This window comes from Chelmon rostratus, chromosome 10 (genome assembly GCF_017976325.1).
Source record: "Chelmon rostratus isolate fCheRos1 chromosome 10, fCheRos1.pri, whole genome shotgun sequence".
Classification (NCBI taxonomy): Eukaryota; Metazoa; Chordata; class Actinopteri; order Chaetodontiformes; family Chaetodontidae; genus Chelmon; species Chelmon rostratus.
This window is the reverse complement of record NC_055667.1, coordinates 11725023-11742639: the sequence shown is the minus strand read 5'-3', so window position 1 is coordinate 11742639 and position 17617 is coordinate 11725023. Positions and strand designations below refer to the sequence as shown.

Sequence of the window (17617 nt, the reverse complement as noted above, 5' to 3'; positions counted from 1 at the left end):
TACAGCTCCCACCTTCCTCGTGTGTTTGATTTCCTTTAGCTTTGTAAGTATTTTCCATTTTTGAGTCCTCTCAAACTTTCATGCAAATCTAAATCCGTCAGCCTTGAAAGGAGAGAGATTTTACCCCTAGATGTCAGATAATCCCCTACCTTCTTTTCTCCCTCTCTTTTCTCTAACAAAATGCATTTGAAAAGGCCTGAAATTCTTTGCGACATCCTGCTGTCGCTTCGTTTTGTTCTCTCCCAGGGAGTAAGGGAGGAGAGAGCATTTTATATCAGCGGCTCCTGGGGGTCTAGGAGGTGGCGGGGGAGGTGAGGATGTTTGCTCATGTACCCCCCCTCTTGTCTCACATACATACAGTACATACATCAACACACACAAGCCTCCCCCTCTTATCACTTTTTTCTTTTTTTTTTTTGGCAACAGTCCAGAGGTCCTGGTCGGATGAGTTTAGTTCTGGTATCGTGCTTGTTTTCTTGATCGGAAATGACGTCACAGCTCAGTAGTTCAGAATTTCCAGAACTTCGGGCGCTCCTGCTGCTTGGCCGACTTTTTCCTCAAGGGCTGTGGGATCAGAAAAAAAAAAAGAGTCAGTGCTTGAGAAAGGAGAGTTATTCCACCCGTCTGATCGTTTTCAAGTGGATTAACCTGTGCACTCGTTTCATTTAGTGTCATTTCATGGTGTGAAATTACTTTGAGGGCAGATTGACCGCAAAATGGGTGGTAAATAAAGATTTAATTAAAAGATTAAATATACAGAAAGGAAACAACATGAGGTTACAAAAGAGGAGTGTTTATCAAAGCATTAAAAAGGGAGACATTTTGTTTTATGGGAGGCTGTTTGGGAGTTGACAGCATTAGTTTTTGGGCTACATTTGCCCCTTTTAGAATGTAGCTTAATGCAGCGGCGATCTTAGATGATATACTGTGAAATAAACAATAAACAATAAAACAGACCACAGAAAAACCAACTGAAGTTGACGACTTCATGTTGCTGCCTCACTTCTGACGTACACAAGCCCTCTGTTCGTAGGGATCAGATGTGTTGATGTAGAACCAGTCTGCTTGATGACCACTGGCCACATATACAGACACTGAGTCAATAAACAAGCTCCATTCAAGGCCAAATAGAGCCACTTGTCACCATGAATGGCCAGTTTATCTCCCAGGGCCATGGGACTGTGTGTCAGCGAAAGCAGCGACAAGCATCAAACTTCAGCGGGCTTTTGGGGGAGGGACATCACGTCTTACGCGGATTAGGATCAGGATGTGGTTAAAAAAAATAGCTGAAAGAATCAAATAGAGACATTTACAGAAGCCACGTCTTTTTTCGCAGGTTTTTTGTTCTTGGTAGACCTGTGACACAAGAAACGTTGGTCATTAGCGGGACATGCAGCCCATGATGGTATTCTATGACCAGCTTTGGTCGACATGCTACGGTAGTTCACACAGAACAACACTCTCTCCAGGACCGATTACATCACTGCCTGTGTTATTCCATCACAGGACGTGTCAGCGATGACTAAAAGCTCATGCTGTTTCACTCCATATTTAGAGGAAGCCTGAAGTGATGACTCACTAAACAGTATTAGTTTAACCTTCTGCACTCACATGGATCCAGCCAGTAGAGGTGGGGTAGGTACTTACGAGTATTTGCCCATCCTCCTCACCGCGGCAATCACCACGGCGATGACGATGACCACTGCCAACAGAGCGCCAATCACGATGCCGACTACCTGGCCAGACGTCAGGTTCTCTGTAGGACAAATAGACAAGAGTTGGTCCATTTTTTAGACTTGCTTTTGATACTATGATCACTATTTTTCATGTTGTATGCAGACCAGAGACAGCACTTTAAATTTCACACTCTGAATTAAATGTGTGTCTATGTATGAGAAGATCAATGACCTCAGACAGAGAGCATGGCTTGGACAGAGAGAGAGGCAGGAGACTCATATGGAGCGATTTAAGGCCTGCACCTCACTTTTAAACCCCTCATGGCTCTGTCAAACAGACTCAGGATCCGTCGTATCATATCAGTCACCTCCACGCTACCCCAGCATGCATCCCGTGCATTCCTCACCATTTTCGCCTTCCTCTACGACCACCCCTTCACTCGGCTCCCCTGCCGTCACCTCGGGTTGGACCTCAGCCACTGTTGCATCAGAGGGGGCTGCGGTCTCCACAGCAGGAGAGTCAGTGTTAAAGGGCTCTGGTGCTGGAGTAGGCACAGCAGTGGGGGCTTCTGTCTCAGCGACGGGCTCCTCAGTGCTGAGCGCAGGGGAAGCAGCTGCCAATGGGGCATCTTCTGTTGTCAATTGTTCGGGGGCTGCCACTGGGTCGGTTGGAGGGGGACCAGTGACAACGGTAAGGTCATCTATTGCGCTCTCGGTAGCTTCAGCAGTGACGTCTGCTAGGAAATGAGTGACCCCGACATCAGACTCTGTAGGGACAGCTGTGGGGCCTGGGGAGAGCAATCACAGGTCACAGGTGGTTCACATGCATGTTTCTGTTGTGATACATATCTATATTGTTTTTGTCATCAGTTTTGTGTTATATATGATGCTGCTGAGAAAAAACACATTAAATAGGGTGGGCAAGATACAATTTTCTCTCTTTCGTCAAATGTAAACTTGCTTTACTATAAGACGAAAGGGGAAACATTTGGATAAGTTCAATGTGGTTGTAATAAAGTTAAAACTAAAAGTGATTGAAAACAAACTTTTTGTCAATATGGATGAAATAATGTCACATTTATCTTGATGGAGATATAAAAACATCTTTACTGTATCCCCTGAGCAAAAGGTCAAATGAATGTTTATCCCATTGAGTTAAATGTTTATAATATTTTTTTCAACTAGTTCTAATTAACGTAGACAAGACAATTGTGAACTTTCTTATATCTCCTCCGTGAACTTCATACACTCTGCTGCCTTGGACGAAACATGAAAGCGCAGCTTCAGGGTGTCCAAAATGCAGCCATCAGACTTTTAACCTCGTTAAAAGCACGCTCGTGTCTTTAATCTTGACTTTTAAGGCCTTGCGCTGTATCACACCGAGCGACCTGGCAGAGCCCCTGATCCATTACTCACCAGCCTGTAGCTCGAGGCCCTCTGATGAGGCCCCGTTAGCTGTTCCCCGGTCAAGGCTGAAGACCAGGGGCAACAGGACCTTTGCTGTTAGACCTCCAACCCTTTGGAACATCTTAGCTGAGGATCTCAGACTACAACATTCACTGCCCACTTCCAAACTGTCTTCAAAAGACTTATTTTTATTGCTCTGCTTTTTCTTAATTATTTCATCTGTTACTTATTTTTACTGCTGTTTTATGTGTTTTTATGCGCTGTTCTGTTATTTCTTACTTCGTGACTCTGACTATGTATTTAACCGCTCTGCTTGTATTTGTCCTTTGTTGTGAAGCACTTTGTAACAGTGGTTTTAAAAGGTGCTATATAAATAAAGTCAGTATAATTTTCATTGCTGCTGTTCTGCTTCCTGGCCAGTTCTACTCAGTAGCAGGACAGATTGGCAGACCACCTGGGAGGACAAGATAAAGATTTAGATAACACAATGACACAGCTTGTCCTCTTTCTCATTTTCTCCCATCATCACCAGCACATGGCTACCGTGACAGCATGACCACCACACCCCATGACTTCATAAAATGCCCCCCCCCCCCATCCTGTCTTTAAGGCTCTGCGTTAGCGTACTGGCATGCCACATCCTCTGCCTCATTTCCTGTGGAGGGAGCTGCCGCTGCAGCAGCTGACGTGTGAGGAGAGCGCGGGAAGGCTTGTTAACCCTCAGCCGCTCAACATGTGCAGTCATTGAAGGAAGTGGTTTGGAGGGACAACGCCTGATCGTGCGAGGAAACACCACAACTGGATCATCTGCGTTTGTTTGTTTTTTTTAACTAAGTCTTGTCAGGGAGGCTTGATGAAATAGTAAACTGAACAACATTTTTTTGAATGATGCACATTTAAAATCAGGTTTTTGCCAGAGCTCAAAAGACCTTGTGTGCTCACAGTAAAATGGAGGCTCCCATTTAGTTTTTCGCAAAGACATGTATTTACCAGTGTGTCTTTCATCAAGGTCTGGACTATGAAGCGGCCTGGCTTCAACCTCATCATTTCCCTCCAATAACCTTCGCTCCATCTACGTTCAACATCCTCCCAGCCACAACTGAAAGCCCTGCCTGGACAGCACGGCTTCAAAATTAAGGAGGTAGAATTCAGTGTGGCCCTAAAATTACGGTCTGCAGTTAACTTTCCACTGACAAGATGTTGGCCTGAAATCACTTCTATTTGGGTATAAAAAACCCCTTAAATCTACTTCCCCCTCACCATTCTCTTACTCCAGAGACCAGACACAAGCGCCTGTGTGAGCTGTCTAAACTTAGCGTCTGACATCATGCTCGCTCCATGTCCGTTTTCTACAATTGTTTTAAATACTTGAAATAATAGAGAATACTTTACAAGGGTAAAAATAACACTGAATGACTGGACTTGTGTCACAACCGGTGCAGTTATTCCTTGTCTTGTGTTGGCTGACGGGTTCATTAGCAACAGACGGGGTAAATATAACAAAACATTTGTTCCCACTGAAGGAGGGGGGGGGGGTTTCAAAAGGCGACTGTTTGTTTGGAAAGTCTGTAAGCATGATAAAGTGGTCCGTGCTTCACAGAGTATGGCCGTACACTATGTGCAATCACCCCCTCAGCCTCCTCTAACAATTGGTTCATTATGTGTACAGTTCCCACAATTAGATCTGAGTAGTATTTCCTCCCCACTGTGCTGATCCTACATGCAGCTGCATTAGTGATTAACACAGTCAGGCCGTTGCAGTCTACATCCCCTCTGCTCCTTTTAATCTACTTCTTCTTCTCCCTGACCCTGCCACTCCCTGAGGAGAAGTTTTGTTGCTGCCGAAACCTTTGAGAGGGCAGAGTCCCTGGACAGAAAGGAAGGGAGGGCAGAAGGGAACGCAAAAGGGTGGAGGGCAGCTCTGAGGGAATGGCTTCTGCTGCTTGATTTCATTGTGAACAAGCCTCTGGTTTGCTGCCTTTGCTCACAGCATGAAGTGTGTCTGCATGCAGTGGTTTGCATGCATGTAAGTTTTTCCTCAAGGGGGTCAGAGAACAGGGTTCAGTTCCAGAACAGGACCCCTAAAGCTGGTGAGGGTTTCTCTCGCCGTGGGGGTTTGAGTACGGGTCAGCACACGACACTCACGCTTCTGATGACCAGACACTTTAAACCCTCTGAGCTTAAGGGGCATTGCGAGGAACCTCAGCTCCCTGCAACCCTCAGCAAGTAAAAGCACCGCAGAGCTGGAAGCCGCTCCAGTTTCTTTTCATTCTTTCAATCCTAGACTGGGAAACGTTTACGTAACTGCGGCGTTGTCCTTATTATTCCAAATTTTCAGCGGTGCACTCTGGTCATTTTACCCACGATTACATCATTTTGACCACACGCGCGCTCTCGCATCCATTTCCATGTGAAGCACGAAACAGCCTGAAATCATCCTGCCAGTTAACGAGCATTAGCAAGTACCAGTGAGTTCATGCCACATGTGTTTATGCGTGTTTGTGTTTACATGTATGTGTGTTTCTTTAATGCCTACTCATTGGCTGAAATTAAAGGGTTGAGGATATGTTTTCCCAGTCATTATGTTTAAGTTATGTCGAGGACAAAGGTTTATGGACGACCAGGACACGAAAAGAACACAGCAGGTAAGTACAAGTAGAAAAAAAGTGGTGATGACACTGTCTGCAAAAATAGGCTCCAGAAAGTCTTTCAAATAGTAATGGACCAAAGTCAGTATGTCTGTGAATGACACTGGGTTTAACATCTCCCTTGAACAAGGTTTAATGATGGGATATAGATACACAGGGAGGGACAGAGAGGTGAAGTGTGAAATGCAGGCAAAAAGAGTTAAAAGCAAGGAAATAAAGCTGGGAGACAGAGGTGGAGGCGCCCGTGTGTGGCTTCAGTCCTGCCTGGCATACATAAAACCTCCAGAGAGAGTGAAGAAGTGAGGGAGGGACACGACGACATACAATGTGAGACAGGAAAGGAGGGAGTAGCAGCTTTCATCCATTAAAATCACAATCAGCTGTCACTGAGGCCCCCTGTTTAAGTGTGAGACAGAGCTTCTAATTCACAACCCTGCGTAGGAGGCAGAGGGTCCATGCAGATGGCGTGAGGGAGTGTGAGAGCGTCCACCTTTGGAGCCCAGGAATGTTTTTGCTGCACTGGAGGAGGGAAATGTGAGAGCGATAGGCATCCTGCCCGTTTACACTGCACTATGATGAGATGCCACACGGCGCGGCCTCCCCCGCTCAACCTGTAGCAGTCAGCTGTGGAGACACTGGGGCGCGCTGTGCACTGCACACGGGCGATTTAATGCAGGAGACAGGCTGGAGTGGAATATTCTCAGCCGGTTTTATCACAGATGCAACACAATGAGCGTCCACACTCATACCCGGACTCATTTTTTCCCCTCCTGGACTAACTTAGATAAGAGGACAGGTTCCATCTGGACTCCATCGCCACAGGCAGAAACTGGTCCAGGCCGAGCTCAAGTGGGCCTTTAATCTTGGGCCTAACGGGTCTGATTAAATTCCTAAAATGTAATGAATCAGGGACGACGTGAAATGCGACCACCGTAGAAATGACAAAATAAACAGATCGTGCTGTGGCATCACTGTAATCCTGCTAGTTTCTTTCAAACAAAACCAAACAGGCCAGATGAGAGCACTCCTATCAAGCGAGCCTCTCAATGTATTTCTAATCACATATCTCCTAACCTTCAAATCCAACTCCCACATCATAAAACACCCACCCAGTTGTGTAAATGTTCCTTAGTCAGCAGCCCTATTTTTTTTTTTACTTTCTCTTGCACCATGTCTCACCCTGAAGCACACGTAGGTGCTACAGATATGAGACATTTGTGTCAGTGCTCACAGAGGAGACACACACACACACACACACACTCTCACATAAACTCCACAGGGAGGTTTGGGCCGCTCTCTGAGGCCCTGCTACAGTCTCAAGTCGTCAGGGCCTGGTGCCGGCCAAAAACGGCCTTATGTTCCTTTCCATAAACAGATGTTTCTTTCTCCTTGCGGAAAATTTTAAAAAGTATGACTGAGCGTTTTCCTTCTCAAAGTGATACTCAGCTGACGTGAGAAGCGCTCCGTCGGCACGGCCTTCACCGGCATGAGTCTCATATTTGGAGTATGAGCGCAACATTTGAGTCATTTCTAGAAGTGGGCACGGACAAAGGGCATTGACCTCTCCCTTCAGCAGCCAGATGTGACGGGGATGTTATAGGCCCAGAGAGGCAGACAAAACTCATTAAGAGGGAGACCGGAGGGGGTGGGGCCAGCTATGTGAGGGAGGGGGTGGGGGGTTTTACAGGATACATGGGGTTTGCTAGTTAAGTGAGCAGTTGCGAGGGAGTCAAAAGACCCCATTTGTGAGGCAAAGATGTGGAGTGAGCTATTTTCTTTGTTTCCCCTTTTCTTTGGGAAAGTGAGGCGGCTGAGTTAGGACTCATTCTGAAAGTTTAAGGACTCTCTCAGTGGCAACCTCCATGGAAATGAGGCAGGCACGTCGTGTCCGACTGGTAAAGGTTGTTGTTTAAAGATAGAGGCAAACCCTCTCTGCTCCCCCCCGTGTCTACACCAACCCTGTCCCCCGGGGTCCAGACTCATCAGACTGGAACAGGGGAAGGGGGCAGAGAGTTGGAGAAAGGTGGAGGACTGTTAAGAGACGGTGGGAGGGGGTTTTAAGTGGTAAAGCTCAATACCCCACCAAAGATGGGTAAATGCCAAGGGGCGGCGTGCCGCATGGTCTAACAACATGCGGGTAAAAGAGGGTGGGGCGCCTCTTAAAGCTCATCATTTACTGGGTGTTCTCTCTCTCGTCCCGGCTCTTGCTCCTCTCTCATCCATATGACCCTCTTAAATATAGAGCCTCTCTCTATTAATACTCACACGCAAACCATCCCTGCCCTACAGCTGCCCAACCCCGCCCCCCCTGTCTGCTCGTGTGCCTGCACTGCTGGTCAAGGCAAAGGAAGGAAGCAGAAAGAAAGAAAGAAAGAAAGAAAGAAAGAAAGAAAGAAAGAAAGGAAAACATACATACATACACAGGGAGAAAGAGAGGCATGAGGTGCAAAGAAAAAAGCAGAGGAAAAGAAAAAAAGTAGTTGCAGCGAGAGAGAAATGAGAGAATCAGGAGTAAAGTGAGAGGAGGCAGCGGGTAAGATTTCAGATTAATGTGCATGGTGTATGTTACAGTTTACAGCCCCCCCCCATCCCTCCCTGTGTATGAGCACTGTTTTGGGAGCCGTCCAAAGGATATTCCTTTCTTCCTTTCTTTGCCAGTGCCAAGAATTTACAGACGCGAGGCAGCAGCGCTCCTGCTATTACATCACATTTCTCCCTCATGTCTGCAAATCAAACTTTTCCTGCCGTCCAGATGCTCAGGAGCAGTGTGGAAATGAGACGATAGCGAGACAGAAGTAGGCTGATCTGTTCAAATCAACACGCGCCATCAGTCTGAGATACCCCCTCTTTTTCAGTCATGATTTAACAGTAAAGATGTGAAAAATATGAAAAGTGCTTAAAATTATTTGAACCTATGGACTTAGTTAACTAGTTAAGGGATACACACATTAAAACAGAGCTTACTCTACGTTCGGAAACCAGCCTGCAAAGAGTTACTGTTCAATCGGCGGGGATTAGAAGCAGACAAAGAGTGGTGCGGTGAGGGCACATGGAGGCAGAGGGAGTGAGGGGACACAGTGTGCTCCTAGCAGGATGGTGATAGAGAGAGACTTCACTTACTTGCATGTGTGTAGGCGCAGAAAGGGCCAACCAGGGCCACCAGGAGCAGCAGCTGAACATTCATGGTGGTGAAAACGTCTCTCCTTCAGTCACAACCTTTAGGGACTCCCTCGGGGCAAAGAGCGTGACACCAGAACCCTCGCACACGCCGCCGCGCACACGCCGGACGCACACCGAGCAGCCTCTCCGGAGGGGAAGGGTTAAGGACCCGAAAAATAAAAAGGGTCAAGAATGAAAATGAAGTCTTCAGGAGAAGTTTGTGAAAAGCAGCAGCCCGAGATCCTTTCAGCACGCAGGAGTGAAGACGAACAGGGCCGAGCCGGGGCCGGTTGCTCTCACGGCTGGAGGAGGGAGAGAAAGAGTGGTGGAGGGATGTAAAGAGGACAAGAGAGAGGACCTCTGGCCACTTTGAGGAAGTGGAGGGAGAGAGAGGGACTGGCACACAGCAGGAGAGAGAGGAGTTTGTGTGTGTGTGTGTGTGTGACTGAGCTGGGAGAGGAGGAGGGGTGCTGGTACTGTTGGTGGTGGGCTGGGCGGGTTGAGGAGCAAGGGGCAGGTTGGGTTGGGAGGAGGGTGTCTGGATTGGGGCAGTAAGGTGGTTTCAGCCCTCATGGTCCAGCCCCGTGTTGGACGCGCTCTGCTCTTGGTGCACAGCCAGCACTTCTGTTTGCAAACCCTGTAATATCGGCACACACACTTGGAAACACAGATAAATACACGGTTGACTTATTTATCAAGAGAGGGCAGACACGAAACGGTCATCTTGTGCAATTAGTAATCTAAAGCAACAAGATTTTTGGATGCTTTCTGAATGAATGGAGCGAGATGTAAACAGAGCTTTGCGCTGTCCCAAATAATCCTTAATGACAGAGTTAAGAGCCAAGAAAGTGTCTGCAAGAGGGCGCCGCTTCACGGTTACCTTTCACAGTCTTTAACAGCGTTTAAACGAACAGCGAATGACACAAGCATCCGCAGTGCGTCTGCATTGATCTGCTAAATTATCAACTTTGCTCCTGAAAAAGGAGAGCGGCAGCGTACATGCGCGGCTGACACACAGCAGCAGGCGAGAGCTGCCCTTTAAACAGCTTTTTCCAATGAAAAGGCGCCGCAAATACAGTTAGAACATTGTGTGACTTTCACACAGGCAAGCATGGGTGGTCTGCCGAGTTTACATGCGATGGAGGGCAAACAAACTGTTGCCTGGTGCTAGGCTGACACCTGTTGGACAACAAGCTGCAAGGGTCAAAACAACGCAAAGCCAATGAGGATGAAGTCACCCTCCAAAGAACAAAAAATGGAGCCTTTCAGTTTTGTTTTAACCTGGAAAACCTGACTGGAGCCCTTTGTCATTTAAAGGCTTTTGGCAGGCCGTTAATTCAAACACGCACAGCAGCTGATGGAATAATGACAGCAGATGCAAGGTTAGCGCAGTAAAAATGGTCAATGACAGTTTAATAAACACTGAAACAGATTTTCTTAACTGCTGAACCGCCATACACAGATTATTCATGACACACAAAACGCCAATGCCATTTTTTTTCTCACTTATTTACAATATACTGAATGTATATGTACATAATGTGTCTCCTGAAGGACAAATAACAAAATACTTTCTCTCCATTTGCTGTTCTTTTTTATCAGTCCGTGTTTTTCAAGGGCAAACATGGGAGTAACATACCGTTATTTACAAGGACGACAACACACAAACATACAAGATATATATGCTGGTCACTGTAATACAGCATTTAATGGCAATAATGAAGATTATTTTTCTTTTTTTTTCTACAATGAGACCTTGTATTGACCATTCGAACAATCACTGAGATCCTCCAAACCAAAGAGCACTTTAAGGTCCCATATTTCACTGTGTACCCACTTTATACAAACAAATTACTTGTTTCTTATGCGTATTTTTTGAGCAGTACGGAGCTGTATGCTAAAGGAAACCAGAGAGGACTATACACACTTGTACACACAGACGAAATTAAACATCACAGTAAAAAAAAAAAAAAAAAAAAGTTGAGCAAACTTTTGTTCAGTTGCTGCTGACCGATTATTTTTTAAATGTCTTTTTGAAACAGAGAAATGAAACATTTTCTTTTCTTCCTCTCATCCTCCAGACGCTATCAAGTTTGCTGTTGTGCAAAAACTGCTCGTCGTCTCCTAAATGAGGCGTCCTGAAATCACGCCTGACCTTCACTGCCTGGTCACAACTTATACGCACTTTCCCAAAATTAGAAAACCTGGAAAAACCGACTCGTATCGCAGAAAACGATGTATTGTTGTGGGCCGAGTCCAAGTCCAGCCAGCGTCTTGTTTTCGTTTGAATTAGTGGCGGCTGTTTGAGCTACTGAAAAGCTTATTCCACAGTATTTCATATCAGATAGCTTATAAGCTGACAAATGCAGACAAACTTTAGGAGCAGTCACCGGGAGGCTCGCTGTTCGCCAACAGGAAGTGAACACCGACAGCACCGTAACCTCGCACACAGACGTGTAAATGGCTTTGTGTTGGTCTGACATGGCATGTGAGCGTAACACCCTGAGAACATGGCACTATGCGCTGTTCCACACACACAACAACGACATTTAAAGTGATGAACTGTCCGGTGTGATGGGACAAAGATGAAGAGAGACTGTGGTGCATAGAACTCCTTCAGGGAAAGGATGCTATGTGGTGCCTGTTTTAACCAGCAGGTGGAGCTCCACTCAACCATTACTGATGCAGGCTGAACATCGTGTTTCTCCTTCAAACATCCTCCTAACTGTGGTTGTATGGACCCACAGCCGCACGGATGCCTAACGTTAGAGTGAACGAAAAAATGGTGCAAGCATGAGATGTCAGACCTGCTGAATGTGTGCGAAACGCAGCTTGAGTGATTTTCTGCAGGGAGATTGGTGAAAGCAAGGTTTCTATTCACGTCCGGCACAAGTGCTGAAACTTTGCAGACACGGAACACACGTTGTAGCAGGAAACGCAAAAGATTTAAACAATTCACAGACAATTTGACAACACTTTGGTGACTTGTAACCCTGTTGGCACTGGGCGGGATGACACACGAGACAAGTCGGAGAGCTTCAGGCGGCCTTCTGCCTCGGACGATGCGCGACCACATCTTGGCTTGGTCCAATCCTGTGCAAGTCTCATCTTTTTTATGAATGATTGTCTTTAGACTCACCATCCGCTTGTATCAGAAAAGAAAAGGCCAGCAAGATCAGAAAAATGACTCAGCGTTTTTTGTTTTCTGTTGGATTGTCTTCTGTTTTTGCACACAGGTGAGAGGAGCAGGTCGGCCAGTTCCGTACCTCACCTGTCGTCACATGTCTCTCTTTCATCCCCAGTCTCTCCCTCCTCGTCCCTCCGTTCCACCGGCGGCTCAGTTTATACGATGGAGTCCCAGTCGAAGTCGTCCTGGATGTCGTCTGCAGTGAGCATGCGTCTCACCTGGAAGTGTCCCAGAGGCAGCCTGTGCTGCTGCTGCTGGCTCAGCTGGCTGAGGTGGCCTGAACATGAACAGAACTGAATTAGTATGTTTTTTACATACTTGTGAGTGGGATGAAGAAGTTAGTGGAAAAACACTTAAAGTCTCATCCACCTGGACTGGCTGACACATGGTATTTCTATTATGGTGCCACATATAACTTAGCATCTTAGTGATTTTAATCACACACTGCAGACTAAACACAGGGCATAACGGCACGGCCATTTTATAATATAATCCAATTTAATAAAAGCAACTGAATCTTTCGGAAGCTTAAACAATGTTATTTTTTTTAGACCGTCAGGAAGGTGTTGATTCAGTTACTTGATAATATTTGATACTTCAGTGTGTGGCGTAGTACCACTGTGTTGCATTATGCATGCTGTGAGTATCTTTATCTTCAGGAGCATAGTCGGAGCCGTCCTCGCTGCAAGAGGACAATTCATAACACTGAAAACTGTGGTGAACAGTGTCCTCTAGTAGCAGGAGACAAAAACTTTTTGACGCTGGCACACAGAACCTTGGCATTCAATTAATTCAATTTAATCTATAACAGTATACCAATCAGCCTGTGATCACAGTTTTATAATGTCTCTCTGGAGGAGTTTTTGTCATGTGACATGTCTTGAGTTGTGGGAAATGTAGGATGCAGCGTTTTGGGAGTGTGACCTGACAAGTGACCTACAGCAGGCTGGGCCGGGCTGCGACAAGCTCAGCTGTACTCGTCTGTGTAGTCGGTGAAATGCACCAACCTTCCTGAAATTACTGATATTCATTGTGAATTTCTGGTTCTTTGCCTCATGCCTTTTGTTAAAGCTGGTTGTGTGGTATTTCATCATGGTTTCACTTGTTTGTCATCGCACTACCATGTTATTACTATCAAATACTGATACCGTACCATCAAGTAGGAAAAAACTGCAAATTCTGATGCTGAAGAGCGCACAAACCTGCACACACACACACACAAGTATACAACGCATCTCTACCTGCTCCACCTGACCTGTTAAGAGAGCGATGGAAGAGTCACCTGTCATGGCGGGGGCCGTGTTGCTCATGGGAGGCATGTGGGGGTATCCTGGCGGGCCCATCAGAGAGGAAATGCTCTGTCTCGAGTCTATGTACATGTTCCCTGTGGGAGAACAGACAAAAGGGCAGTGACTAACTGTCAGATTAGTATCCCGACTTTCACACGTGCATTGATGTCTCTGCAGAACACGAGCTGCTATCATGTGCGCATGGAGTTTCACCGCTATCTTATGCTAAGCCCGAGAAATCCTACAGATCGGCCTGTCTCTCAGTGGATTTCCAACTGGTGAAATATCCCCTCTTCTTCATATCTCCAGTTGCCATGAAGCTGACAGCATCCATAATTCCCTTGTAAATCTGTAATGGGCAAACAATGGTGCAGCGGGGGAGAGAGGCTGTTGTTCAACAGCGCCTGTCGCATCAGGAGAGCATAGACATGTGGCTGAGCGAGTATTTGAATTTTAGGAGATATTCAACCAAATTTCAGAGAGATTTTTTTTTTCATGTTTAATTAATTTCTTATATATATATCCATTACACTTTTTCGACAGTATAGCTAAAGTATAGCTTTTTATTGAAAATAGAAATGATCTATCTCTAAAATGAGAAAATTTAAGGTGCCTTTAACCTGCCTGCGAACATAAGCTTTTCTTCACCATCAGTATTTTTACTTTTGAAACCTGAGCAGACTTAACAGTTAAAACTGAAAAGCAGGACTTTTATTTTGATGTAGACATTTCTGATTGTGGTGTTGATCCCTTTATCTCAGTAAAGGATATGATGTATGCTTAAAGTGTGCGACACGTGCAGTAAAACATGTGTGAAGCAGCTCTGCTTGCTGACCCGTGCTGATGTGTTGGTTATGTTGATTGTGTTGCCCGTGCTGGCTGGCCTTCGGGTGCATCGCTCCGTGCGGCTGAGCCGGGTGCTGCGGCGCTCCTGGTGGTGTCGGGTGTTGGACCTGAGGTTGTGGGTGGGCGGCGCCCTGCGAGGTGATGACCCCCGTGGCCGTGAAGAACTGGTTGATGGAGGAGCACAGGTCGGCCATCTGGGCGGGGTCCAGCGACCAGTTGTTGAGCTCAGCCTGCCGCATGCTCTCCTTTAGGCCTGGCAGACAGACAGAGGAGGCGAAGATGGACTGTGCTTTAGCAATCTTTGTTTAGCACTTCAACCTGAATGTTCCAAATATGTCACATAATTTTCCACATAAGCAGCTTGAAGGTTATGATAGATCATTGTAAATTTATGTAAGTCGTGATATCTGCCTCAGAGATATCACAGTAAATTACTAGTTGCCATTTTCTCTGGCTGCACAACTGCACCAAATTTTAAATTATACATAAGATAAAACTTTATTAATCCTACGCTGGGGAATTAAATTGTTACAGACAGCAAAGAATAAAAGAGACAGATCAGAGAAGGATCAAAAAGACAATAAAAAAGGATACAGAATCAAAATCAACTACTTCTTTATATGTACAAGACATACAAGAGTATAGGACTGCTAAAAGAAAAACAGTCAGAGCTGCTGTACCTGCTGCCCCTCTTGTGGCAAGATCTTGACTGATTAGTTGCTTGTTTGTATTAAAAGCAACACTTTTGCTTTCATAAACGAGGTGCAATCTGATGCCGTCTTGCACGGACCGTTACATTCCCTCTCCATCAGACTAACAAAGCATCAGTCTTTCCCAGTCACTCCAAACACCTTTTGCTGTCTCCATTGTTCCAGCTGCTTACATTTGACAACATATAACCCTGAACCAGTAACACCCTCACATCTCATTCATTCTTCAAACAAAGACACACCTACGCCCGTATTCAACAAACTGCCATGTGATATTTCCCCCGGTCCAAATCACGCTGCTTGTGTTTGCTGGTGGCAGCGACGAGAGGCTCGGCTCTTTGGAGGCGAGCCAGGCACGACGGAGGATGGCATTACGGCGGTGTGAGGGAGGTCAAGTGCTGCAGGAGGACGGAGGCAGCGCGGCCTGTGTGTGTGTTACAGGACCAGCCGTCGTCATCCATCGTGTGTGGATGTTGCCGGCTTTGTGCGCTGACCGTGATAAGAGGCTGTTACTGAGCCGGGGCCTAATTGGATTATTCACGTCATACAATTGGAAGGAGGGAGACTGTGTGTGTGTGTGTGTGTGTGAGAGAGAGAGAGAAACAGAGAGTGGCAACCTCTCAGATGCAGGATAATGACTTTTATTAGGCCAGTACTATTACGACAATGGATACTATAATATTGTGCCTCAAGGGCAGGTGTATATGAAAGCGCGGAGAGGAATCATAATGGTTTAATCAAAGCAACTGATCGGCATCACAAGCATTTGATCAATTCTAGCAGCGTTGAAACAGGCTGCGGCAGACAGCTTTATCAATGTTCATTTCAGATGCTGTTCACACTGATGGCACCAGGACTCTTTGTGCTGTGTGTGTGTGTGTGTGTGTACAGTATGTGTGCTACCTTGAAATGGGGAGAGGTCTACGTCAGCCCAGTTGTAGCTGGTAGCAATGCGGCAGCTCTCCTTCAGCCAGTCCAGGTTGGGGTACCAGTCTGATGACATGCCTGGGAGAGAGAGTGCGCGCGCGCACACACACACACGCGCACAAACACACACACGGTTTTCAACAAGTTTAAAAAGCGGTCAAACGGCTGGATGAAAGATAAAGCAAAATAAATTGGGGCTGAAAGTAATCATCATTTTCATTATCAGTTAAGCTGTAGGTTGTTTTTTTGGATTCATCGTTCAGTCGTTTGTATGAAATGTTGGAAATGGTGGATAACACACGTCACAATTTCCCAGAGCCCGAGGTGACATCTTCAGATTGTCCAAAACAGTCCAAAACCCAAAAGATATTCTGTTTACAAATACATAAATCAGAGAAAAGCAGCAAATTCTCACATTTGAGAAACTGGAACAGATAATATTTGCCATTTCTTCTGGATAAAAAACCAATCAATCAATATCAACCAGTTGCTACAGCACTGACATAAATGCTGGTGACATCATGAGTCTGATCAGTGTGACAGTGTTGAATTATCTTAACGGGTGAACCGATGCAGATTAATAAGTGAAATTTGTCTCTGCAGTCGACCACAAGGTGGTGTGACTCCACACAGACCGTTTCCAGCTACTGCTCTACTTCAACGAAACAAAACAAAGATGCTTTTCACGGGCTTCACGCCACAAACTAAACAACATTACATTCGGTTAAAGTCTGAACAAGACACCTCTCCTCTGCTCTGCTTTCCCCGCCCCATCTTCTCGCTCTGCCAATAGGAAGAGAACCAGGAAGTTTAGATAAGGTGGGGGGTGTGGCCAGCTAGAGTCTCTCTTTGGGACCATGCGGCCTGTTCAGGTGAGTTTGCGTGGTAAGACACAGAGTTGGCTTGTTTTTTGATCTTTTTGGTTGTTTTCCTGTTTTGTCTGCTTCTTGAAGGAAATGTTAGGGTTTGTTTTCCTGCTCTGTTTGCTTTTTGAAGGAAATGGTAGGGTTTGCTGCTTCTTGAAGGAAATGTTAGAAGAGGCTGTTAAATCTAGTCTGTGGTTTAGGCCTCCTCCTTCAGCACCTTCTAAATTTTCCACCCCCTACCCGAACAAGGGTCTGTATCCAATCCCTACTTTCATCTTTTGACTCTACCTCTTTATTTTCTATCCCCTACCCGAACCAGGGTTTGTATTCCCACCCCGCTTTTTTCTTGGTGCAGTTGGTGAGAGGCAGGGGTAGATGATGGTAGTGTGGCAATCGGCAGTTACATGTGGCATCTAGGCCTGTGGTAGCATTGTAGCAGCTAACAATAGCTAAAGCGGTGAGAGTATGATAGTATCTTAGCAGTTAGTATTGGTAGCTAGCAATTAACATTAACAGTATAGGTGAATCTAGCGTTATTGTCTTCTTCTGTTCCTCTTAGCAGGTAGCGGTTAGCACATAACATTAGCTAAATGGTAGCATCGGAACTGTATTGTCTTCTTCTGTTCTTCCTAGCGGTTAGCAGTAGCATTAGCAATAGTTAAATGGTAGCATCGGTACTGGCCACTACCTGGAGCATCTCTGGGTCAGTTGAACGTGGCGGTGCTGTTTGGATTGTGTAGGAGCAGTGTGAACTGGCACTAGGGGGGGTGACTCTGGGACGCCGGAGTTCACTGCCTAACCTCCTGGAGGTGTAGTGGGACTAAGTAGGCGAAACACTGTTGAAGGGAGGTTTCCACCTGATGACCCCCAGAGACGTGTTAGGAATCACTGCTCTTTGGCAG

The 17617-nt window shown here is 46.0% G+C and overlaps 2 protein-coding genes across 3 annotated transcripts in view; both read right to left on the bottom strand.

Moving 5' to 3' along the window:
- Positions 1 to 378: 378 nt before the first annotated feature.
- si:ch211-156j16.1 (uncharacterized protein LOC564557 homolog) lies at positions 379 to 9318 on the bottom strand. The gene is made up of 4 exons (XM_041946236.1): positions 8852 to 9318; positions 2084 to 2464; positions 1648 to 1756; positions 379 to 564 (listed from the first exon to the last, which is right to left on the bottom strand). The coding sequence occupies exons 1-4, from the start codon at positions 8913 to 8915 to the stop codon at positions 558 to 560; spliced, it is 561 nt and encodes a 186-aa protein (XP_041802170.1). The 5' UTR covers positions 8916 to 9318; the 3' UTR covers positions 379 to 557.
- A 1027-nt stretch (positions 9319 to 10345) lies between these two features.
- The window catches only part of LOC121612836 (forkhead box protein J3-like), a 54177-nt gene continuing 46905 nt past the window's right edge, over positions 10346 to 17617 (bottom strand). Inside the window, exons 9-12 of one of the 2 annotated variants that reach the window (XM_041945973.1) lie at positions 15826 to 15927; positions 14202 to 14465; positions 13333 to 13461; positions 10346 to 12354 (exon numbers count right to left, since the gene is read on the bottom strand). In XM_041945973.1, the coding sequence (XP_041801907.1) occupies positions 12233 to 12354; positions 13333 to 13461; positions 14202 to 14465; positions 15826 to 15927 (617 nt within the window). In that variant the 3' untranslated portion in view covers positions 10346 to 12232. The remainder of the gene's footprint in view (positions 12355 to 13332; positions 13462 to 14201; positions 14466 to 15825; positions 15928 to 17617) is intronic. The other variant, XM_041945974.1, reaches the window with a different exon arrangement.